Raw genomic sequence first — 26,531 nt, 5'->3', positions numbered from 1 at the left:
TCAAAGTTTCAAATGTAGACATTTTCTTTCCTCTTTGGGATGATTCTTTATTTGCTTTATAGGACTCTCTTGGTTGCTTTTGATTCTGTTTCTAGATATGTGTATCCCCTCCTAAGTTCTCTTGGTTTTGGTGTGCGTCTTTGAGCCCTTTGGCTGATTTGAAGACTGGTTTGTAGGGCTCGTAGTATTTGTTTCCCCCTCTAGAGCTCCTCCCTCGTAGGGATCTAGTGTCTTTGTTCCTTCCGTTCCCAATTTGGTTTCCATGTCCCCTTCTACTGTACAAGAGGGCAGAGCGACCTCTGACAGGCCCATGGTATCAGAGCTCACCCTCAAGTACTTTAAGACGAGATGGCTGCACCTTGAGGTGGATGGGGTGCAGGATTCTCTTACTGCAACACCAATCAATAAGGACAACTCGATAGTTTGGCAACGGGAAGTCTGTTTAATGACGTACAAAAAACGCGTTAACAATGGAAATCAACAGTGATGCGATCGCCCGTCTCGCTTCAACCTCCACAATCTTCATTCAAACAGCAATTCTTATAGGCAATATTCGTCATCATTGACGTGTAACACTCGAAAGTTTATCATGCAAGTCTATTGGTTGGAAAAGGTAACTTAAGTATAGGTACTATAACTGTATATGGTAACAGGGTGTGAGGATTGGAGAACTCTTTTCGGGTGGGCGTCTACGCCCATCCCTCTACATCACTCGTACTAGACGTCACTACAAGTACGACATCTCATTGGTTCTACTAGCTATAGGACCCTAGATTACTTGGTCCATTGTGATTGGGTCGGTTACACCCCTAGGCATAAATCTCCACTTTAATTAGCAGCTAGCAGAATGGTTACCCAGATGTGGCATGCCCCAAGATTCACCCTGCCTCCCTTCTATCAATCAGTACTTCTAGGGCTATGTGTCAATTAGTTGGCTGAGGTTGGCCTCGAAACTGTAGCTTCTTATCAGGAAGTTATGGCAGCCTCTGGTTTGGGTGACATCAGACGTTGGTACCTCTTCGCGTTTGGCTGGTCACGTGTTAGTACACTGTGAATCTGCTTCATTTTTCCTCTATTTTCGTATTTGATTCTCTCTTTGGCCTCGCCACCTGGCTGGGCCTCTTTATCTCGACCTTCACGGGGCAGGCTGCTATGCTCTTAAGTTTCGTTTCTTCGAAGTTGGCGCTTTCCTCCCTTCCTGGGGTTGACCTCGAATTCCCAGGCATGAGCTGCTTCTTGCTGAGTTTCGATTCCGCTGTTTCTTCTAGCTTAGCTGAAGTATGAATCTTGGCCTGTTTGGCCCCTACTATCCTGGGCTTAATTTCTGCTTTTTGTAAAATGGAGTCGCACTTGTATAATGTGCTTAATTGAGGTAGATATATAGTTGGTGCTGGCCGCTCTATTCTTCTACTAAGCATAGCAAGCCGTACTGTTTTCTTATCTTGCGTTACAAGTCTATTTACAGGCGTTAGCTAGTTGCATGTTTTCATCCTTCTATATGGTTTTGTTTCTTTATACGTCAACATTGTTTCTTCTTCTAAGTCCACTACATCATTATTCCTTATTTCGTCTTTGCGTGTCATCCATTGCTTGTTTCGTTCATCAGTACCTCTGTCCGGTCCCTTGTGTCGTCACCATTCTCCTTCAATCAAGGCCCTTTGGGTTTCTTCAGGGACAGTTTGTAAGTAGTCTTCATTTCGTGTCAGCTGCTGGTACGGTTGTCTCAATGGGTACCGTGCTGCCCATGGTTGTCTGGTTATCGGCAGTTCAACAGGTATTGCTCTTCTGATGGGCACTGGGCAGAGCCCTAGTGCTGCTCTCTGTTGGTTTATTTGTTCCTTATACGTCACATATCTTGGCGAGTATGTTCCTGGTATTTCAAAATGGGTTTTAGTTTCACCCATTTTTTTTATCCCGAACCCCAAAATAAATATATAATTTAAAAAAACGGAATTCGACATTTTTTTTTTTCGACATTTCTTTTCGAAAAAATGACCGACCACCATCTGGGACCTCCTCTACACTATGAGCAAACAGCTTACATTCTTTGTAGAAAGTCTTGCTCCAGCAAGGTGAATTCTCCCCAGATCCTGGAAGTCCTCTCCTGAAGATCAGCGGTAGTGTTTCTTCTCTCGCCACTTTGTTTCTCCAGCATTTAATCTTTCATGGCTTCACATGTTGTGAATATATGAAAGATACCAAAGTTGAAGAAATGGAGTTAAAGGTAAGAAACTACTCCCTGCTCTCTCTCTGGTTCTGTCTAGTGCGAGCTGAGGACTCGTTCCTCTCTGGCTCACCGGATTCAGTGTTTCCTAGTGTTAAGGGTTTCAATCAGGCAATACACCCAGGTCTCGCCTAGCATGTAGTGTGCAAAAAACTTATTTATTGTCTATAGGTTCAGTATTCTGAGTGATATACCACTGGTATCCCGCCTTTCTCAAAATACCCCACAGTTCACACTGGACCAGGAATCGGGCTGGGTGGCAAAGGTAAATATTTATTTTTTAAAATTCAAATCACACAAGTTTTAATATATGGGGCAGCAATCACCAATGTGGTGACAAAACAATTCAGAAAGTAAGTAAGGCAATTGAATTCACTTTTTAGCGACACAATGTAAAACACAGGATGTAAAACACAGAGAAAACCGTTTTGGCTTGTGAAAAGATGGCGCATAGGTTAAGATTTCCCCCTGCAAAGTTCTTAATTCACAAATGAGCAATTCTACACAGATGTAAGTAAGCAGCAGGTATTTAGGAAGGAAGGACACTGTATATGGTTTGAATGCAATCTTCCCTCCCCAAACGAGAGAAGTGTTTTTGGAAATGTACACTTTTAAAATGACAGTTGAAAAAGGGCTTTGTGAAACCATGGAAAGTGTGCAAAAATGCTTAAATTGATATTAATTCCTATGGGAGCAACACTGAACTGGCAAACATAAGCTACCATATGAGCGACAGTACCCACTGTAAATCAAAAAGGAAGTTTGGCAATACTTTGAATGGGAAACACACGTGGAAAACTTTTGCAGAAATGCAAATTTTTGCCTTCATTTTCGCTATGTAATTTTTAATGAAAACGGGTCAAATATACTGTTTCACTGTAGCTACATGTCTTAGGTTTCTGTGAGAGTTGAAATTAAGTCTCTAGCTATAAAACTGAAGGTTATGCAAGTTTGAATGAGAGAGGCGTTTTGGAGAGAAAAGAACAGATAAAAACGAAAAATCAGGTTTAAATGACAGATTGGTTTTATTTAAACTATATCCATGACTAAGAAAAAGAAGAATGCCGCCCGGGAATCTCCACAGTTGCGCACGGCCGCTTGTAACTCTTCACATGGCAGATACTATGTTTTCTTTATGGGAATTAGTTTAATTAACCCAAATCACTAATGGCTTATGGTCTAGCAAAACAAAGAGAAATCAGCGCTAACACTAGGGATACAAACAGGGTTGCAAGAATGGTTCTGACACTATTGGAGGTTCTTAAGTTAAAGAGGATGGTTTGAGATTGGGGTAGGACAAGGCAAATATACTAGGGGTTACTATAATTTCTGTTGATACTTACTGTCCACTGTAAATTAAGATTGGACCGTCAGGTTCTGGTCATCACGGATCGGGTCTACAAGCATCAGGGCACATGGCGGGATGGTCAGCTGGCCGATTCTGGTCAATTGGACTGCACCTCAGATTGGATGGGATTGGATTGGCCCTTCTGGTCACTGCACACGCTAGATTAGCGGGATGGGGAGTTTCAGCAGGCAAGTATGAATGGTAGCAAGCAAAACTGGATCAAAATTATTTCCCTTAAGTATGGGATGGTTCAGGATTTGGGCCTAGCTGAAAAGAGTTCGGCAAATGCTGAGGCCTGGGTTTTGCAAAGTAGTCTGGGAGCAGGACAAGATGAAGTCTGGAACAGGGCGTCACACGGAATCAGGATGTAGTCAGGAATCGGTGTGTTTCTATGTGTTGTGAGGTTCCCATAGTTATCATGCCAAGTGACATCACCATTTATGTTGGGGGCAGAATTACAATCCACACCCCCAAGGCTGTGGGTGGTCAAATGCACTTGCCTTTTTCTGGTTGGAAGCCAGAAAGAGCTGTTCTATTTTATGTAACTTGGGAACTCCCACAATTATTTGAACCACAATTTAACTTTCCTACAAATACACATTTCTATAATTATGCCCTCTAATAAAATCGGACACATGCATTACATATTTTATGGGTTACATTTAGATCCAACTCCTACGTCAGTGAGAGCTGGCTTTGTCTTTCTGAGGAATTTGGTTAATTTTAATCATAAAGATTTGGCCTAACAATTCCTAATTCAGTACATATCTATGCAATCACCACTAGAACAGGGGTATACAATATTAGGCTCGCAGCATTAATAGTTTTGGCGCAATCAGTGTTTCAGTGTAACTTTTGTTCCTTATGCAGTACCAAGTTCACTCACGTCTTCAAATGTCTAGCATGAGTTCAGATTTATAAGTATGTATTTTTCACTCGTTTATTTATTTTGGCTACCATGTTAAATGTCATGAATTTCAGTGGCAAAATAAGTAATTTCCATTTAAAACCCATGTCCGTTGAAACGGCCAGTCCTTTGAAGTTCACTGAGAATCCTCCCCCACATCATGCCCCTCCATTGGGAGGATGGGTGTCCAAGCCTTCTGTTGTCTGTGCCTGAAGCAAAGACGAATGTCTAATGAGGGCCTTTGTTCTGAGTATGCGAGGCCTCCTCATAGCAATTAGGCCTTCCTGCTAGCAATGAGGTGTTATCCATTCCCAGGCTGAAGCTGTCGAGCAGAATTGTAATTACCCCAAACTGGGGTTTACTTTAAGTTACCTACATCTTTCATTAAAACATATAAATGAACACAGTTTGTAGGTGGATTTTGACATTTAAAGAATTAGGCCTTTCAACAAAATATGCTTTTAAAACCGGCGATTTTGCACTTTCTTTAGGAAAAAACACATTTAAACTGAGTCTTTTACATCAGATTTTCCTCTGCAGCACCCACGTTTTATTCAGCATTATTTCTGTCCTTGATTGCTGGGATTTGTCTGCAATCTGGATGTATGTATTGAAGGCAAGCGTCCCCAGCCAGCACGATCCTCCCCGCAATGAGAGACAATGAAGGACTCTCCCGAGTCGGGAATAAAGCCAAGACAGAGTGCGGGTGAGCTTAAATGGGAGTTTATCAATCAAAATAGGGCATGCAAAGAACTCTGCAAACTCCGAGAGCGCTCTGTCTGACAATAGCAAAGACAGGCGTATATATTTACAAAACACGTCATCAGAACCTACATACTATAAGGGGCAGAAGTTCATTGGGATTGGGTGGTGATGACTAGCTATAGGCGCTGCTGCGATGTGGTTGGCCTTGGCTGGAGGACGTCACTGGTCAGCCTCCTGGGTTGGGCTGGGCCTGGCGTGTCGGCTGAGTTCATCCGGGTGGTGTTGTTGTGCCATCGTGGCCAGTGTCAGAGATGAATGTCTTTTCCTGACTTATTTGCCCTAGGCCATGCACACCGCAGTCATTCAGTCATTACAATGTTATCTTCTTTAGTAAATCTTCCAATAGGTTATTCTACAGGTTAATGCAACACAGGAGGAATGCACCTTGTGAGGGGTCTGATGGTCATTCGTCAGGGCATGGTTACCAGTGTCCTGTTGACCGGAGCCATAGGTTGAGGGGCTAAGCTTCAGGGCATGGGACGGGCGGTACATGCCTCCCTGTCTTGTTAGATGTTGTTATGAATGTGCCGCTGTGTGTTGCCACAGTATTGGGTGTCCTGATTGCACAGGGCCATAAGTCTAAGATGATCCGGTGGGTTGTGGGGTTTACGAGGGGGCGCCTTTGGATTTGTGTGTTCAGGCAGAGGTTTACTGCTGTGCTGTAAATAATGCAGGTGGCGGGCCGTGGCCATGGGTGCTGCAGAGGGGACTACAAATCTTTGAAGCGGCTCCAGTCTGGTTGGGGGAGGTGGAGCAGCGCGGCGCGGGCCTCTGTTCTCTTCTTTGGCAGTCTTTGCAGGGTGGGAGGGGGAATGGCCTTGCACATATTCACAAAAGGTATCTTCCTCGTGTGTTGCCGACTTTAGGAAAAAACATCACAAACATTTGAATACGCTATAATACTTATTTGAATCCCTCGGAAACGTACATTTAAATTTTACTAAATGTGTCTCAAATATAGCCAGTCTGAGCACCTTATTCGTACACTATGTTTTACCAATCACAGCATTTAGTTATATGCATATACATTTTGCAGTAAGTGAGGTAGTAGCGAGGTTGGTGGAGCACATAGAAAATGTCTCGCCCCCGTACGTGGCGGTAGTAGCACATAAGGGGCTTAGACATATACGCATGACAAGTGTTTGCGCGCGTCCTTCACATGAGCCCTCTGTATGATTACATTCGCCTTCCCTTGTACTCTAGCAGCATTAGTTCGGTTGATTGTGCGGGTCCACGGGATGTAAACTTCTCATAAATGCACATAATGAACAGTCCCCTGGAAGGCTTCTTAATTGTTAGCACCCAACTGCAGTGGTGGGGGTTCTTTATTGCTATCATCAGGTGAGCATGCATTCTACCATGTTTATATATTTTACAGGCATCCTTAATGGAAGAAGCTTTGTGGAGAAATACACACTTTACAAATAGTCCTGGCATTAATATTTGGGAATTTTCTGCTTTCATCCGATGACCATGTTACAGTTCTCTCCATCACCCAGGCCTTGCTGACCGGGTCATGCTGGGGGCAATGATGCACTGCGGAAGGTGAAATGTTACAATGTTAATGTATTACGCTAGCTCATGTCCGTCTTGTTCGTGGGAACGGGCTCACAGCGGATCTGCCAGGGTGCTGCGGCAGCAGGGATAACAAACTCTCCGAGGGTGGGGGCCGCGCTACAGTGCGCTAAGCTCACACCATCTTTTATTAGACAAAATGGTTTCTGAGGCCTAGCTAAATTCAATACGTGTGGGCAATGTCTTCAGCAGGTGAGCCATCCACCACCTGGGCCCTGGTGGTATGGAGGGGACGCCCGATGAGCCATGGCCCTCACCTGGGGTGGGGATGTAGGCAAGGGGGGGTCTTTTGGACCACTCCTCCCCTACATTTCCCCCCTTTCGTTACTTAAGTAACGAATACTTTAAGTCTTCCAGTCTCCTACATTCTGCTTCGTCCATCACTGCCTCATCCCATGCAGGTGTGCCTTTTATGGGCATCCATGCTCTGCACACCCCCCTTAAGCTCTCCCCTCTTCTGGCATACTCATCTGGGGTACAAGTCAGGTATATACATCCGCCATCTCCCGCCAAATCTACCCACACCTCCTGGTACCATTCTAGTACACGGGGCTCTCTAATGGTGGTGTGCCACGCCTTATCTATGATATCCTTGTCGTGATAGATAGGCACTAGCTGATATCGTGGTGTGTCATCTGCTCCTGTTTGTACATGCACTTCCTGCATGTTTTGTATGGTACCACGGGTGTTGCCCATTGTCACCATCATCATTGCACCATTCGGCACTGCGTTAGCACAACATCGAAGACCCACCTGGCACAGGCAAAAAATTAGGAGGAATACCACAGCTGGCATCAAAAATTTCACAGTTGTTCCAAGCCATGAGGGGACCCAGGAGAAGATGTTATCGAACCACGTGCTGTCTTCTGCTCCACCTTCCATTTTCATTTTTTCCTCCTAGGTTGTGGACTGCTTCGATCACATGGGACAGGGAGCCGTTCTCTGCTTCTTCAGAAGGTACGAAAGTGCAGCAGGCACTTCCGATTTTTCGGCAAACACCTCCATCCATTGCCGTCAACAGGTCCAAGACATACCTGTTTTGCATGGTCATCAGCCGCAAGGCTCTTAGTTCCACTTTGATTACGTTGAACCCTTCTTCAGTGTCATTTGCCAGCTGAATCAATTCCCAGCGTGTTATCTGGAGCCATTTTGCGTTTGCTCTTGCTTGGACACTTGAGATGAGTGAGGCAAAGAATGTTTCTGCGGAGCTAAATAATCGATATCTGTCTGGGATCTGAGCCAACAGTTCTGATGATGCCTTTGATATGTAGTTTGATGCTCGTCTGTTACGGGTCAGTACCTCTTCCTTGCTCCCGGAAGACAGGACATACATTTGTGACTCCGCAGTCGGTTGGGCCGCACTCTGTTGTATGCGTTCCTGTGTCCTTTTGCTCCCATCGATGTGGCTTTCTGGTATTACCATTAGGGCTGAGTGCAGAGTGGCCATTGAGCAGCTGCCACTCCATGACGAGGGGAGGTGCAGGTATGCCTGGTTACCGCATACCCAGTACGTGTCCATCAGGGCCGCTGTCCCTTTTTTCAGATCTGGGATGGTGAGGGTCTTGCTACAGTTCTTGTTTGCCCCCATGGAGGTTTTCCCCTCTCCTTTAAAACATAGTTCATAGTCTATTTCGTTCTGTAGTTTGAAGGGTTTTTCAATGGCGGTTACCCAAGTTAGTTTTGAAATGTGTTCCTTCCATACTGGTGTGCATGTTTCTTCTATCCATTGCAATTTCTCTGGTGCCACACCTCTCAGTGCTTCAGCTTTACACATTACTTCTTCATCCTTCCACTTGTTGTCCAAAAAAAGTGTCCCTTGTATTACAAAAAAGGGTTCCTCCAGACATACCACCCCTGCCGTCCTTGGATAGCAAGTTTTCTCGTTCTGCAGCATTCTAAAAGTAACTTTGTGTGCCTGGAAGGTGTTCTTAATCCTGAATAACGTGAGATGAAGGAGACATTGGGCGTCTATAATTGGCACCTCTTTGGGTAGCAATACTTTGGGTGTACCTGAAGCATGAGGAATGAGGGAGCAGACATAACAGCTCTCATTTGTTGTTTGTTTCGCTGTGGCACTCCTATCCGCATACCATTTATTTGTCTGGTGGGGGTGTCGTGGGTCTTCCATTTTATCCAGTCCTAACCCATAGTACTCATCATACTTCCTCCTCCCTGCTTCCCTTTTTCGTCTGTTATTCTTGTTCCTCATGTACTTCCCAGCCTGCTGGGCGAGGGACAAAATAGATCCCCCTTTCTCATTCCCGCCCCCCTTGGCCCATGCATCATATAATATTTCGTGTGTTGCTAGCATCTTTTCCTTTTCGTCCTTGACATTATCTTGCAGGTCGTTTAATATGGGGGCAGGTTGGCTGGTGGGGGCGTTATACAACCACGATATGGCAGACGGGTTTCGGTCATTTAAACTGCGAGCATTGTACTTACATTATTGGCGGAGACACTGTGCTATTTTGCATTCCACCCTGTAGCCCTTTCTTTTCTGATATGACAGCATTGGATGGTGTGGTATGATAACCCCATACATGTTTAGTTCCGTCCCATACCAAAAAATGACCTTCCCTAGTATTGACACTTGCAGTTGTATTGGTCCCAGTAGTGCTGTTAATCCCAGTGCTGTTAATCCCTCCCCCCTCGTTCATCTCGATAGAGATGAACGCTATAAACCAATATGTAACCAGGCCAAACATTATTATAAAAAACAACGTAATGCACACAGTCCACATTCATACGAATATCTGCATCTCTCATGTAATAACTCTCTCACTCCACTAAGTCTATCCGTTGCAGGCTGCCCGTTAGATGCCATGGTAGCTCCTGTTTGAGATATAAAAGTGCATTAAGTGCATGCATGTAAACATTTTGTTGGCACTATCAGTGCCAATATATATTGACAGGGAACGGAAGCGGGTAGGGTTTGTAGGGACCGGGATGCACAGACAAGGGTGTAAACATTTCATAATTTGATCACTTCATTAATTACATATTAGTCCACAGACAAAAAGGAAAAAAACGTTTTTTTTTTCAGTAATATCTTTAAAAAAAATGCAAGTATACTTATCAGCCATTTTGCCTATTCAGGTGTATTACTGCCACACACACACACAAGTTCATATTCAGACATTCTGCTCAGTTGCATTGTTTGCTGTTGTCTGTACCTCCTCATCTGCCTCCTCCTGCACATTACTATATGCTTTTCGTACATCTGTCAAGTGTACCCAATATTTCAGGCCTTTTACTTTTACTGCCGTGGGCGTGCAGAACACTACCTCGTATGGGCCATGGAACCGTGGTGCATTCCATCGACGCACAAAACTCCTGACATAAATTAATTCGCCCGGCATCAGCTGTAGCTGTTGCTCAGGCTCCGTGACAGACCCTGTTATGTTTCCCTCCTCTCTAGTGAAGGGTGGAGAGAGCTGCTTTGATATTGCGCGCGCTGCCCTTGTCAATTTCTTCAAATAGTCTGTGAACTCTTCTCCCAATATCGCGGCGCTTCTGTGTGCATCTGAGTGTTCGCGCAGGGGGGAGTGTGCTGTGTACATTCGTCTCCCAGTCACGATCTCGTGCGGGGACAAATGGTGGTCTTTGCTTGGCTGATTTCTCAGCTCAAATAGCGCAAGGGGCAGACAGTAAATCCAGTTCTTTTTCAATGAAAAGCATAATTTTGATAACCTTCCTTTTAACAGTCCGTTCATCTTTTCCACTACGCCATTACTTTGAGGATGATAAATCGAACACAATTTATGTTTTATTCCCAATAATGTAGTAACTTCCTTGAAAAGCTCATTTACAAAGTGAGTGCCGTTATCCGAGCGAATCACGTCACAAATTCCCCAGCGCGGGAACACTTCCCTTACTAGGAATTTTGCTGCGCTTTTGGCATCAGGTCGTGCACATGGGCCTCCTTCTACCCACCTTGAGAATGGGCATACAACCACGATCATGTAACGTGCCCCATTACACCTTTCTCCCATGTCCGCGTAGTCGATATGTAGCTCTCTGAATGGGCCAATGGGTTTTGGAATTGTTCCCCGGAGCGTGCGTAATGTCATTCCTGAATTGTATATCTGACATGTTGTGCATTCCAGCGTCAATCGAGATACGTGCTCCTGGAGACAGGGCACGAACCATTCTTCCTGTATTTCTGCTGCGATGTGCTGTTTGGTATTGTGTGCAGGGAAGTGTAGTTGTTGAAATGCAATTTCCAATAACTTAATTGGCATTACCACTTTCCCTGAGTTGTTTTGTCGCCACAGTAAGTCTGTTGCCGATTTGCTGCACCCTCGTTTTGTCCACATCAATTTTTCGTCTGCACTAGCTCCTTCCTGTAATTCTAGTATTTGTGATATAGGCATCATGTTGTAGCCTTCTGGGAGCTCTTCGTTTGTCCTGTGCTGTAGCATGTACTCACCTGCTTCATATTTCTGAAAATAGGAAGCTTCCTTGGCGGCAGCGTCCGCTGCCGCATTTCCCAAAGACACAACATCTGTGTTGGATGTATGTGCTTGGCACTTCACTATTGCTGCTACCGCTGTGGGGTCTTGTAGGGCCTCAATTAACTCTTTCAGCAATTCTGCATGCTGTACTGGTGTTCCGTCTGCCCGTCGAAATCCCCTCCGCCCCCATCTTGCTAGGCCTCCATGTACTGTCGTCGTCATGTAAGCTGAGTCTGTATATATTGTCACTGCGCAACCCTTTGCTGCATGTAGTGCTTCTATGAGCGCAATCAGTTCTGCTGCTTGTGCGGAGTAATGTGATGGGAGGCGATACTGTACTAGTGTTTCATACTCACCGTCTTCTAGCCTCACCACTGCCATACCAGCATGTTTCTCTCCCGTGTCCACGTCAATCGATGCAGACCCATCCACGAAGTACACTTCCCCCCTCGCTCAGAGCGTTCTCACACACCACTGTGTCCTCCCCTCTTTCTCCTGTGTAAGTTGCACAATCGTGGTCCTGCATGTCCTCTAGTGTGCACGCTTCTGTAATGAATGTTGCGGGGTTCACTGTCTTGCATCTCACCACATGGATATTGGCGCTAGACAATATGATCTCATAGGCTGTTGCCCGCTGTGTTGTCAGTGTGCTTTTTGACCTCTCAAGTATTGCAAATAATGAATGTTCCACAAACAATGTCACAGGGCATCCCATTACTATTGTGGCACTTTTCTCAATCGCGAACGCGGCTGCAGCGAGTGATTGCTCGCACGGAAATGGCCTTGCATCACGGCATCTAAAGTACCACTATAGTAAGCCAAAGGCTTGTGTCCTAGGGACGTCTTTTGTGTCAGTACAGCTGTCATGAGTGTTCCCTTGCAGTGTGAGAATAGGTAAAACTTGCATCCATAATCAGGATTTGCTAGTACTGGAGCGCTTGAAATTAACTCTTTTAATGATTTGAATGACGCACTCATTTCTTCTGACCATTCTATTTTTTTATTTTCCTGTTGTGCTTGCTTGAGTGCTTGTAGTAGGGGTCTCGTGTATGCTGCATAGTCTAATATCCATGCTCGGCAATAGTTGCACATTCCCAAGAATTTCTGCATGTCTTTCACTGTTGTAGGTTCTCCTACTGATCTTATCGCTTCTACCCTGTCAGGGATTATTCTTTTTCCATCTTTTGATATTAGCTGTCCCAAGTATAAGACCTCTGTCAGGCAGTACTGTAGCTTTTCCTTGTACCCCTTATTGGCCAATAGAGTCAGGAGTGTTGTTGAATCCTGTCTGCATATTTCTTAGTCTTGTGCACACACTAGTAGATCGTCTACGTACTGAATGATCGTACTCTCAACTGATAGGTTTCCCAAGTCTTCATGCAATATGCGATTGAATATGCTTGGGCTCTCACAGTATCCCTGCGGTAATCTGCAGTGTTCATATCTTTTTCCCCCTAGTGTGAATGCTGTCAGGTATCTACTCTCTTCAGCCAGGGGGATTGAGAAAAACGCGTTTTTCAAGTCCACTACTGTGAAATGTGATGCCGTTTTTGGGATGCTGCATAATATTGATGCAGGATTCGGGACCAAAGGGAACTCTTTCTGAATTACATCATTTAGGGGGCGTAAATCCTGTATCATCCTCCAAGACCCTCCCTTTGCTTTTTTGATTGGATAAATACATGTGTTACATGGGGAGTTTGAAGGCACTATTATCCCTTGTGCTAGCAGTGCCTTTATTGTCTCTTTTATCCCTTCTTCAGCTTCACGGGACAATGGATACTGTTTCACTCGGGGTAGAATTGCTCCTTGCTTTAGTTTTATTGTCACAGGTTGTACTCCATGCAACAGCCCTACATCATGGGGGCCTGTCGTCCACAAACTATTTGGTACGAGCCTCATGTCGTCATCGAAGAATGACGGCAGTGCTCCTACCACTGCCATCAGCTGAACTGGGATTTCCCTTGCTTGAATCAAAATATCACAGGGCATCGCTATTTCCATTACAATTTCACCATCCCCCTCTGCATCTGAAAAGAGATCCTCATCTGTTAAGTCTCTTAGGGCGATGTTGGCATTCGTGCACAGTACTGTACGCCACTCACATCCTTCCATATCTATTCCAATCACAGCAATCCTTTTCGCTGATACCTGTACAGCGTGCAAGTCTAATGATACCACTGATCCTGGTGCTGTGTCGGGGCACACTATGGGGCGAAAGAGGAACTCTGCTGGAATCCTCCAGTCCATTCTCAGCTCTGGAATTATGAGGGCCAATGTCTTTAGCCCTTCAACAAACATCTCCTCGTTTTCCGGCCATCCTCGTACTTGTGTGGACGTGCGGGCTTGTACCACCAACATTGCACGCAATGGGCATATTCCGGGTGTTGAACACACTATACCTCTCTCAGTGAATGATATGGTCATGTTGAGTTTCCTCAGGAGATCCCTCCCTAGTAAATTTATTGGTGAGTGTTCATAATACAGCAAAGGTGTCTTCACTGTTTTACCCCCCACCGTTACGTCCAATGCTTCTGTGTAAGGAACTTCAATTACAGCCCCAGAGAACCCCTGCGTCTCTAACCTCCTGTTAGATAACGGGAACCGGCCCTCCCTAATACATGATTTCTCCGCTCCCGAATCCACCATGAATATGAACTGCTTGTCTCCTATCTGCGCCCCTACCAATGGTTCCTCTGCTGCATCGTAGGTGGTAGATAGAACTGGACACGCAAGTGTTCTCTGTGGGCTGTCCTATGCGGGGTGTCTCATCGCCCCCCCTTGATTGAAGACACTCCCTGAAACCACTGACACGCCGCTATAGGGTGCTGGTGCGGGGGCCCCGTTTGCTGTTGTCGCAAAAGGGTTGCCTGGCGTGTACTGCATATTGTCATTGTTTTTGTGGGTGGTTCTGTGTTCTATACTGATGTCCCTGTTGTTGCTCATTATTTCCTTGACCTGGGTTTCTCGGTTGTTGTTGTCCCATTGGAAGACCATATGGGCTCCCCGGGTGGGGATGGCCATACTGTTCTACCTCTTGGAACCCGTTGTTGGGTCTGGCTCTGCACTCCCTAGAGTAATGCCCCCATCTTCCGCAGTTCCATCAACTCCCTTGTGCACCTCTAGGACCCTGCCATCCATTTCCTCCCATTCCCCCGTACCCCTGTACCCACCTCGTCGTCCTCGAGGGGCCCACTCCTGCCACTGCCACCCTCCACCTGACTCCTGCTCGTTCCACTGCCGCTGTCCAGCTCCAGCCCAACTAGTTGCCATCCTTCCTTGTATTGCGATCAGGCCCTCCTCCTCCTCATCTCCCTCCCTGCCGTGTGGGAGTGCGGCTACAGCCGCTGCGACCTTCACCAACTTTGTCTGCACTAGTTTTGCTTCGTCTGCACTAGTTTTGCTTCGTCTGCCAATCTCTTCTGCGCCACCTCCTTCTCCCTTTCTTTTATTCGCTTACAATGGTGCACTATTATGCTCTGAATCTCAGGCCATCCCTTCGCTTCAATACCTGCTATCTTGTCGAGCGCCTTTTGCACTTCTTTTGGGAGACCTCTTTTTATAATAAAGTAAAATAAAGATGTCGATTAATACCAGGGCGTACACGTTTCTGCTCTCCACATCTCTTGGACTCGAAAAATGTAATCCATAGCATCTTCCCCGTCATTCATTGTACACTGCATTACTGACTGTAAGTCTGGTGTATCTGGAAACGTTTCCCGTAAAGCATCCCACACCCTTGCACGTACTGTGTTAAAGGAAGCCCCATCGTGGCGGTCGCAGCCTAATGTCACTCCTGGGAAACCAGCCTTGACCCATACCCTGTCGGCCTGATCGCCCACTGCTGATACAAGCAAACTTTTCACATCACCTATTGCTAGGGGTACCCCAGCGGTGTGTTTCTCAAAGGCGTATATCCACTTACTTGCCCCTCCCGATAACGGGGGCAATAACTTTAATAAATTGGCTTTATCCATCTGAGCCCATGGGATATAATTCGGCCTCCCTCCTCCCCTATGTATCAATGGGAGCTGTAGCCTTCCTTTTGTCGTTGCATCTGCACCCGTTTTGGCTGCTGATATTCCCAGTGACGCCATTTTCCCCACCCTATTTCTCAATCGTCCCGTCCACTCATCGTCCAGTCTTTCCATTGAACATGCACCATCTAACCTCTCGCTTTCCCCACCTATTGCCATACTCAACCTGTCGCTTTCCTCCAGATCGCCCCTCATATCACATAGTAGTTCCTCTCTGTCCCCTATAGGCCTTTCTTCATTATCAATACATCCCTCTTGTGTCCCCACTTCTATTATTCGTGTCGGTTCTTCCTCAATTCTGAACAGTATTGCACCTTTTTTCCACCCATCTTCAAGTGTTCTATTCTCACTTGGTGCTCTAGACGTGCGCCCTGATCTTGCTGCATTAAGTGCTGTTCGTTCACATATGTCTTTTATCCTTGAGAGCTCATCTTTCGCTATTGAGAGTCTTGATTCTAAATCATCTGTTAGTTTTTCTATGTCCACCCTCTGTGTACTTGCCTGGGCTCGCTCCCTCGTACTTTCATACGGCGGGGGTGCCGTTGGCCGGTGGGGTGTAGTAGTTGTTGGGGGAGGCACATAAGTGGGGTCACTGTACCCTTCTGCGGGCACAGGCTTGTTTAGTATTGGGTACAAGCTTATTACCTCTATAGGTGGCTCTACATTTGGTGATTCCTTTACATCTTTCTGTATCATCAGTGGATTGTCAGTGGTGGATGGTAGGTCAGCATTTAATGCTGGTGCTTTAGGCGGGGGTATCTCTTCAAATAACCTCCAGAGATCTAATATTTCCCTCCTATTGTGCAACTGTTTCCCCTTGTATTTCAAACAAATGCATGTGGCCACCATATCCAGAACACTTTTGTCAAATGACCCCCCCTCGGGCCATATCTGGGGTAACCCCTCTCCCTTCAGCTCTGTTATCCATTGGTCATGATATTTCTTAATTCGCTCCGCGTACCCTGGTAAGTTCTTACAAATATGTGATAAGGGTGTCTCTGCCCCCATCTTTGTGCCCTCCTAGTACTTGTGTGTCTCTGTGTGTCCGGAATTATAATGTAGACGTATTACCAATATGATTTTTCGTCTTCTATTTCACATTCAATAATGGGCTCCTTTATGCTCTTCCTTGCCTGCACAATACAAAACTGGCTGTCCACAGTCTCTATTCTCTTCTCTTTGGGGGGCACATACAAGAGCAAACCATCAGTGATTTCGACAACATTAACCCAGGAATCAAAAAAGGTACACACTCACTTCACCTTGTCATTTTTGTCTTTCAGAAGCTTTATCCGGCCACACTTACCATGACCATTCAATTACTACACATTTATAGCCATTTTTACACACCCACTGCACCAAATTATCTTCTGACGCATACGAGGTGCACACACCTCTCTGTAACACTCTATTCACAATTCAATTTGCCCTCCCTTTCCTCCCTAGCCAGCTGTCCCTGTCCGTCTTATTCCGATATATATATATATATATATATATATATATATATATATATATATATATATATATATATATATATTGTTCTGATCTTCCCTCTTCTAGTAGGACTCCCTCTCTTACTTTCTCTCCGTTTTGTGCTGATCTCACTTTTATATATATTTTTTTTCTTTTCTTTTTTCTTCCCCCAACCCTAAAGAAAAGAATAGAAAGAATAGCAGTCACTAATATATTCTCCGTGTCCCCCTTTGCCAGACACTTTTATCTTATTATCCACTTCTTCATATATTCCCAGTACTAGTCAAGATAGCACTATGCGGCGCTGCCTTCCACCCCCTCTCGGAACTAAGTTCCCGTCACTTTTATCTCTTATTCACCTCTTAATCCTAATGGCCATATGCAAAGAAAAAGCAAGGAAAGTTTAAGATGATTCTTAGTAGATCTGCGTACCCCCTTCTCTACCCCTCTTCGTTCTCTGTCCTAGATTTCTTCTTCCATTCCCTTTACGATCGCTCGCACTCAATACTCACGTGCCCGTCTTGAACCGATAGTCTCCGAAACTGGGTCCGTCCAGGCAGTGTTGCCGTCCGCTCAACAGTCAGCCCCGGCTCCGGCGAGCGGTACTCAAAGGGGATTTTTCAACCGGGATCCCGTACCCTCTCTCTATTGAGTGTGCACTTCTTAGTGTACCGGTCGCCGTTGGCGGGCAGCCTCCCGGAGCCGGCGCACCGTGCGTATCCCTTTTCGACCGGAGATTCTCGTGCCAAAAGGGGACGGTAATGATGGGTCGGGAAAAAATAATAATAATCACGCTTTCGGGGTCACCACTGAAGGCAAGCGTCCCCAGCCAGCACGATCCTCCCCGCAATGAGAGACAATGAAGGACTCTCCCGAGTCGGGAATAAAGCCAAGACAGAGTGCGGGTGAGCTTAAATGGGAGTTTATCAATCAAAATAGGGCATGCAAAGAACTCTGCAAACTCCGAGAGCGCTCTGTCTGACAATAGCAAAGACAGGCGTATATATTTACAAAACACGTCATCAGAACCTACATACTATAAGGGGCACAAGTTCATTGGGATTGGGTGGTGATGACTAGCTATAGGCGCTGCTGCGATGTGGTTGGCCTTGGCTGGAGGACGTCACTGGTCAGCCTCGTGGGTTGGGCTGGGCCTGGCGTGTCGGCTGAGTTCATCCGGGCGGTGGTGTTGTGCCATCGTGGCCAGTGTCAGAGATGAATGTCTTTTCCTGACTTATTTGCCCTAGGCCATGCACACCGCAGTCATTCAGTCATTACAATGTTATCTTCTTTAGTAAATCTTCCAATAGGTTATTCTACAGGTTAATGCAACACAGGAGGAATGCACCTTGTGAGGGGTCTGATGGTCATTCGTCAGGGCATGGTTACCAGTGTCCTGTTGACCGGAGCGTAGGTTGAGGGGCTAAGCTTCAGGGCATTGGACGGGCGGTACATTCCTCCCTGTCTTGTTAGATGTTGTTATGAATGTGCCGCTGTGTGTTGCCACAGTATTGGGTGTCCTGATTGCACAGGGCCATAAGTCTAAGATGATCCGGTGGGTTGTGGGGTTTACGAGGGGGCGCCTTTGGATTTGTGTGTTCAGGCAGAGGTTTACTGCTGTGCTGTAAATAATGCAGGTGGCGGGCCGTGGCCTTGGGTGCTGCAGAGGGGACTACAAATCTTTGAAGCGGCTCCAGTCTGGTTGGGGGAGGTGGAGCAGCGCGGCGCGGGCCTCTGTTCTCTTGTTTGGCAGTCTTTGCAGGGTGGGAGGGGGAATGGCCTTGCACATATTCACAAAAGGTATCTTCCTCGTGTGTTGCCGACTTTAGGAAAAAACATCACAAACATTTGAATACTCTATAATGCTTATTTGAATCCCTCGGAAACGTACATTTCAATTTTACTAAATATGTCTCAAATATAGCCAGTCTGAGCACCTTATTCGTACACTATGTTTTACCAATCACAGCATTTAGTTATATGCATATACATTTTGCAGTAAGTGAGGTAGTAGCGAGGTTGGTGGAGCACATAGAAAAAGGGCTCGCCACCGTACGTGGCGGTAGTAGCACATAAGGGGCTTAGTCATATACGCATGACAAGTGTGTTTGCTCGCGTCCTTCACATGAGCCCTCTGTATGATTACATTCGCCTTCCCTTGTACTCTAGCAGCATTAGTTCGGTTGATTGTGCGGGTCCACGGGATGTAAACTTCTCATAAATGCACATCATGAACAGTCCCCTGGAAGGCTTCTTAATTGTTAGCACCCAACTGCAGTGGTGGGGGTTCTTTATTGCTATCATCAGGTGAGCATGCATTCTACCATGTTTATATATTTTACAGGCATCCTTAATGGAAGAAGCTTCGTGGAGAAATACACACTTTACAAATAGTCCTGGCATTAATATTTGGGAATTTTCTGCTTTCATCCGATGACCATGTTACAGTTCTCCATCACCCAGGCCTTGCTGACCGGGTCATGCTGGGGGCAATGATGCACTGCGGAAGGTGAAATGTTACAATGTTAATGTATTACGCTAGCTCATGTCCGTCTTGTTCGTGGGAACGGGCTCACAGCGGATCTGCCAGGGTGCTGCGGCAGCAGGGATAACTGAAACTCTCCGAGGGTGGGGGCCGCGCTACAGTGCGCTAAGCTCACACCATCTTTTATTAGACAAAATGGTTTCTGAGGCCTAGCTAAATTCAATACGTGTGGGCAATATCTTCAGCAGGTGAGCCATCCACCACCTGGGCCCTGGTGGTATGGAGGGGACGCCCGATGAGCCATGGCCCTCACCTGGGGTGGGGATGTAGGCAAGGGGGGGTCTTTTGGACCACTCCTCCCCTACAGTATCCAGCCTTTGCTTGGAGTTAGCTCTGTATAGATGAAATTGTTACATGTTGCCATTTTTAACTGCATTTTTCCCGTGGAACTGAAAACAATGTTGTTGGGCTGCCTTTTTCATGAAATACATTTCTTAGCTGCTGTCAGTCAGTGAGGCGCGGCTCCTCTGAGCCATCTGGATGATCTGTAACCCTTTTATATTCAATGGTTCACTGGAAAATGAAGGGATCTAGCGCCAAAACAGCACGGTTGCAAAGCTGCATTTAAAGGCATTTTCGTTTTTTAGCCCAATTCTGCAACCTTGCTTCATGTTGAATGGAACAGAGTCCACTGGCATGCTCCTGCAGTGAGAATTCTGATTTTGCCCCTACTTTGACTGTGTGGCAGGGGTGTGCAGCCTTTTGTGATTGTGACCCAAACACAGTTTTGCAGGTTTTTGGCATGCACAGGGGTTAGCGCATCCATTTTTTTGGCTGTTTCTTTCCCAATTTGTAAAGTGATGCAGTGGGGCACATTGGCATGGGTCAAAATATCCAACTATCCCACACTAGGTTCCAGGACCACCAGGGCATCCTCTGGTTGGCCACGTCTCTCGTTTGGGTTTCTTTCCCTGTTTCTCTCTAGGTCTCCATCAGGACCTCCTCCCGGGTTGTTCTCTGCGCCACAGCCGGCACCATTCGGCAGCGCGGCTTCGCCTCCCAATGAAGTTGATATGCCGGAGGCTCGCCTCTGCGTATCACTCCTCTATTCAAGCGGGAAAAGTCCTTTTATTCTTCTTACCAGATACCAAAGGGGTGTGTTTTACTGGTCAAGCCCATTGAGAGGCCAGCATTTCCTTGAATCAACTGTTAGATGCACTTTTCTGCAGTATTAGAGTTCCACTGCTGGCAGTCAGATCCACGTGTGTTACCCTGTATATGCAGACAATGTCTCAGTTGAGTTCCTTACTGCAATGGGAGTCGCTGTCCCCTGCTTGGGTGTCTCTCTGTGAGGTCCTGCTTTTACAAACCCCAGGGGTGTTTTTTTCCTCATAAGGCTCCCCTTCCTATCCTCAAAGGGGGTGGTTCCCCCTCCCCCCAAACCCTCAAGGAAGAAGGGATAACACCTCCAGATTTGTCAGTGCGTACTTTGGCTATCTGGAATAAAAAATAATTGTTCTGGCTCATGAGCATTTTCTACCAATTCAAAGAACATTACTGATCCACACATACAATGCAGAAACAAGATTTAACATCAACAAACGGGTAGAAACTCAGACAACAATGTTTCATTGCGTCCTCTTATGCTAGAAAACAGTCATTTGGTGTCAGTCGCTTTATTGGTTGTAGCACGTTAGTATTAGGTTTGTGTATGTTCCAACAGCTAATGATGAAAAAGCAAAGGATGTTAAAACAGTAAAATACTGATTTTGGGGTGAAAGAATGCACTCTTATCCACCACACCAACAAAATAAATAGTCCAAAGTGGTCGGATTTTCAACCTGTTTGGCTCGAGTCAAGGCAACTTGACTCCTCCAATCCATGTCTAGCTCTTAGGAGGGAAACCAGACACATGGATCAAATCAAATCATTGTATGTGTTAGGCACATAAACTGGAAGTGTTATGAATATTTCAGTGACCATTCTTTTACTAGGGAAAGGCAATCCTATGACTTGATTTGGTACCTCCTGGGTTCTCAGTGATCGTGAAAGTAATATGTTCCATCATCTTTGTACTTTTATGCAGCTTGGGAAAATCCACAGTGATCTGTCTGCATCATGGCTGTTCAGAAATGTGATGTGCTTTGAGGGCTGCCATTCTCCAGCAGAGAGGGACATTCCATTATGCCTTTTTGTTCTCATCCCTTACTCCATTCAGTGATCGTGAAGCTCATAATGGGTTTCCCATGCATGAGGATTCAAAGAACCCCTTGTTAAACCAGCCACATTCAGAGGTGCCCTGTCCCCACACTTTATAGCCTTCCTTGTTTTATGAAATCAAAAAATATTCTTACCATCTTCCAAACTGTTCATTTAAGACCAGCTGATGAAAGGCTAAATTATCAGTATTCCTCAGAAAGCTGCTACAACCTTCCCTTGTTAGGTGAGAACCTGCTTTGCCGAATAAAGGCGCTGTTTGTGATAGTTCTTTCAATATAGAACTGCTATTTATCAAGATTCAATCATTTGCTATGGGGAAGGTGCAAAGACCAGAAGTCCCAAAATCACTAAGTGCCCTAGGTGCTATGTTAATTCATTACCTGCTTGTAATTTAGAGAAAATATCCTTTATTCAAGTGTTTAAAAGAAGGAATACATTTGTCAACTTTTTTTTTTTTCTTTCTCAGAACGGTCGCTCTATCAGCAAGCGTGGGGTGAGTTGTCAGTTTGGTCCAGACGTCACAAGTAAATTCCTGGAAGAAAACCATTTGGACTACATCATCCGAAGCCATGAAGTGAAACCAGAGGGCTATGAAGTCACACACAACGGGAAATGCATCACGGTCTTCTCTGCCCCGAATTACTGGTAAGACCTGTTACTTCATTATTTTTGTGAAACATGTTCTTTGTAACTATGCGTTGCTTTTCTGTGTTACTTTTAGATAGTGAGGAGCCTCTTTCTAAGAATTTGGAACTTGCCTGTTTGTATCTTGCAAGCCTCCACATCGCAGTGTGGGTATTCCTAACCTGTTGCCAATAACCAAGCAATTGTGCGAGATGGATGCAAATTAATTGTGGTCAGGTGGAAAACCTGGGACTAGAATCAGAGCATGTATTATGTGTTCACTGGAATGCCAGGGTGAAGACCCAGACCTGAGCACCATGATAACCTGTTTTTTGCAGCCTGGTTCAGTTTTCCATTCACATGCAATGCACAGTCCGCCATCTAATTGTCAAGGTGAAGTATTTCAGCTTTTCTACTTGACTTTTTTCTAATGGGCATTGAACTGGACGGATCAGTAACATTCCTGTATATAGCATGTATGGACAACTGAACAGGGCAGCATTGTAGGAAGTCCTTCACTTTTTTTCCACAGATATTGCTAAAGTTGGAGGGTTGGTGAAAGATTAAGATGCATTGTCTGTTATTGGGCTTTTTTCTTTGCCTTCAGTGATTTGGGTCTATGGACGAAACTCCCTGTTCCTAGGCATAGACTAGCAACGTCTCTACAAAGTAGGTCTTACCTTGCAGCCCAGGGGGAGGGAGGGTGCTTGCAGGAAATCGTACTGTTAAATCAAGTGGTGAAAATGCACTGACTGTATGCTTCACTGGTTTCCACACTTTTAAGAATCCCCATATTTCTTGGGACCTTGCTTGGAGTCGACGCTGGCTTGCAAGCATTTTTAGCCCATGGTGAACCTTCAGTCTGCCTTTTTAGTGGCAGTTAGGTCAACACACGAGATTACAGAGCTTCAGACTCTTTCAGCCGATGAGCCAGTTACAATGTTTGGCAAACACGAGGTAGAGCTAAAGATGCACTGGTCAACCATTAACATTTTGTCTTGTCTGTCAGGAAGTGTGCTGATTGACCTTTTTTCAAAAATCAGACGATTGAAATGGAGCTTTGAGCAAATGTACATCCATATGATATGGCATGTATAACTCGCCTATACACAAGTATCCAGCTAAGATTTTATGTAGATAAAACAGAAGATACATGCTCGTTATGTAGGCTTTTTGTTTCAAAATGAGGACTCTTCACCTGGAAGGCTGATGGCAAAAGGCCTCCAATGTGAGGTGGATTTTCATGCAGTCGTACAGCTTCCTACAGTTTCTACCCGACCCAAAAGGTATTTCGGGCATGCATCATGGGGAAAAAATGTACTACCAGAGGAAACTCCCTTAGGAAGTTTATTTTCATGTGCTCCGCATGGTGTGCTCATGTCTTGTGGTGAAATTCAGCTTTGGCCACTAGTTCCATGGTCAATGCCTAGTTTGGTCGAACATTCCACAAAAATTAGTGTTGAAGCAGGTTTAAGGGCTTCCCACAGGTGATATTGTTTGATTGGTAATCTCCAGCAAAAAAAAAAGAGGGCAAGGAACAGGACGTAGGAAAATTCTCGCCTCTCCTTTAAATAGCACATAGAATTGAAGACACAAACGGCTTGGTACCAACGTTCTCTCCTGTGGAAAATTAAGCCCTTCATTACATAGTTCGACCACATCACCCCAACCCTCCTCGAACTGCACTGGCTCCTGCTGCAAGCCTGGATCATCTTCAAATCCGGCTGCATCATCTACACGGCAGTAACCCTGAAGTCCCCAAGCTACCTCACTGAGGTGGTCAGCATCTCCAGAGGCCTATGATCCACCAGAAATAAGGACATGTGCAGACTTTAACTCGCATCAGTGCAGGAAGAAAAAAACAGAACACTGGCCTTCTTGGTCCACGCTCCAAGACTCTGGAACCTCCTCCCCATCAACATCCAACTCGCCTTCAAATCTAAAATCAGGAAGGAGCTCAAGACCCTCCTCTTGAAGGAATGAATCCTCTCTAAAACCTAGGTCGTACTCCTTCCACTCCCCACCATACCCGAGACTAGTGATCTGATCCCCACTGTTTCCGGTTACTTGAAGACTCCATTGCTAACAATTATCCTCCCTTCCCTGTTAGGGTACGACGTCCTTTCATCGCGGGATGTTTTTTGCAGGAGTTTTTAATGTGAAATGTTTGCATAAAAACTCATTGAATTTCTTTGGGGGGGGCAAAATATATAAATTGCGCGTGGGTGTTCGGAAATATATGAAAAAAATAAGGGGATGGGGTTTGGGGGATAACCACCCCATAAAAAAATAAAAAATCTGAGTTTTTTTGTAAAATAATTTGCAGTAAAAACCCTGCAAAAAAACATCCTGCGATGAAATGACATGGAACCCCCTGTTAGATCCCCACTCCCTCTTTCTCCGCGCCCTAATCTTGTTTTTCACCTTATGATTGTGAAGCGCTCAGTTGCTTCCCGAAGCTAGGTCTGTGCTCAATAAATACACCAATTATAATAAACCGTAGTGACTACTGTACTCCTAGATTTTAATTCTCCTCCATACAACCCTTACGCAATCTGTGCTAAGTTTGGCTCTATTGATAGTCCAAGGCAGGTGGAAACAAGCTCATAGACGAAACCGGAGTGCAGAGTTTGTGTTGGCGGGTGCAGGTGCCCAGCTTACCAGTACAAATTTTGAGGTTTTAATGGGCAAGTTACATGACCCTTGCCCCATAGAGCAGCATTATAAGTATTGTGGAAAGAGGACTAGGTGTACTGTAGTCACTACAGTGAGTACTTGTTTCGTTTTCCACCATGGATATGTGCATGATAATCCTAAGAAACCCTTAATCCCCACCCCTTCGCCTCAAAATGAAAATAATAATTGGGGAAAGTATTTGTATTTATTATGTTTATATAGCGCTTAATGCCAAAACGCTTTACAATATACAAGAATACTTGGAAAGTAGTCTCCTCACTATCTGCAAAAGTGAACTGAGGGCTAATTGTTCATTTTGGAGGCTGTCTGGAGCAACTGTTTCGTCAAGTGACAGCAGCAGTATGTTTAACCCCTTAACTGCTAAGGGTTTTCGTTCCCAGTGCTGAGCCCTTTTTTGGAGATTTCGGTCTGTCGCATTCAATCCCTTGTAATATTTTTGTTACAAGTGATATCCTAGACAGATTTGCACCCATGGGAAGTCATAACACCACCAAGGATTAGTCATTTGCTATAGGGGGGGGGTGTGGGAATGCCAATAAACAAATGAACAAAGAAGCCTTTTTTTTTTTTCTTGTAATCGCTAGGAGCAAATGGTTTGCAGTTCTGAATTCGCCATTTTCCAAGCTTTTCCAAGCTTTCACAAACAGGTTGAATGGGAAAAAAACGTTCTCATAAGGTTACCATCAGTTTTGTGAGTGATGACCTGCTTGGACGGAATGGAAGAGGATGGGTAGGAAAGCTCAATGGGAACACAGAGGCATACATTTCTGAAAAGTAGACACAATTCCATGTTCAGGAAGGGGTCATTTGTGTAGGTCTGGCAACAACTTTGTACGTAAAATTCCCATAGTTTGGGGGGGGGGGAATGAAAAAGTGACAGAAAAAAAGTATTTGCTGGACATTTTTGCACTTGTATGGTAAAGGCTTCTGTGAATATTGCGAAAAGCAATGCATCAATACACCCCCGTCTACCACCCCCCCCCCCCCCCGACTCTTCGAGTTGGGAAATGACACATTTTTTGTAATGTTTCACAAAACAAGCAATACCACAAGCCAAAAAAGGACGCATGGTACACAGGTTTTTATTTTGACTGGCTAAACCGACGTACTTGGCATTTGAAAATTAGCAAAACGAATAAGGAAAACGAGCATTTGAAAATAAGGATAACTAATGTGGTGAAGAATGGCAAGCATACTTTTTTTTGAAAGAGCACAGGCAGACCTTATGAAGGATAGGTGACGTGCGCAGGTTACAAAAGCGTACAGTGCCTAAAGCAGCATCTAAATGTAGGACAAGTTTGGGAAATGAGAGAGTTGTGTAACAAAAACAATTATGCAACTAAAAAAAAATAAAAAAAATAAACCATTTCTGGAACAGTGCCTCGATGCCTGCAGGCTGTGTGAGCGCTTTAAAAAATGTAAAAAAAAAAAGTAAAAAATATTTTCAAAAAGTAAATAAATATAAAATGTAAATAAATAAAAGTATGAAAGTTATCAAAACTTTGAGAAAACACATGTCCTACCTTCCCACATTCCCACAGATGTCCCAATAAAAAGGTACCTCACATGTGTGGATGCACTGACCTTGGACGCAAAGGGAGAAGGCTAAATAAACCACTGGTACATCAAACGCCCTGGGGAAGACTGCATTTGGCAATCCACAGATTTGGGCCTAGGGTGTCGCAGTCACCAAGGAAAATGGGGAACTTCATGCATTTCTAA

At 45.1% G+C, this 26,531-nt stretch overlaps 1 protein-coding gene across 1 annotated transcript in view; it reads left to right on the top strand.

Moving 5' to 3' along the window:
• PPP5C (protein phosphatase 5 catalytic subunit) overlaps window positions 1-26,531 on the top strand; it is a 951,041-nt gene that overhangs the window by 839,668 nt on the left and 84,842 nt on the right. Inside the window, exon 11 of the mRNA XM_069644590.1 lies at window positions 21,955-22,133. Coding sequence (XP_069500691.1) covers window positions 21,955-22,133 — 179 coding nt within the window. The remainder of the gene's footprint in view (window positions 1-21,954; window positions 22,134-26,531) is intronic.

Source organism: Ambystoma mexicanum, chromosome 2p, assembly GCF_040938575.1.
Source record: "Ambystoma mexicanum isolate Mex_15411 chromosome 2p, UKY_AmexF1_1, whole genome shotgun sequence".
NCBI classification, from domain to species: Eukaryota; Metazoa; Chordata; class Amphibia; order Caudata; family Ambystomatidae; genus Ambystoma; species Ambystoma mexicanum.
This window is presented reverse-complemented; position numbering and strand designations above follow the sequence as displayed.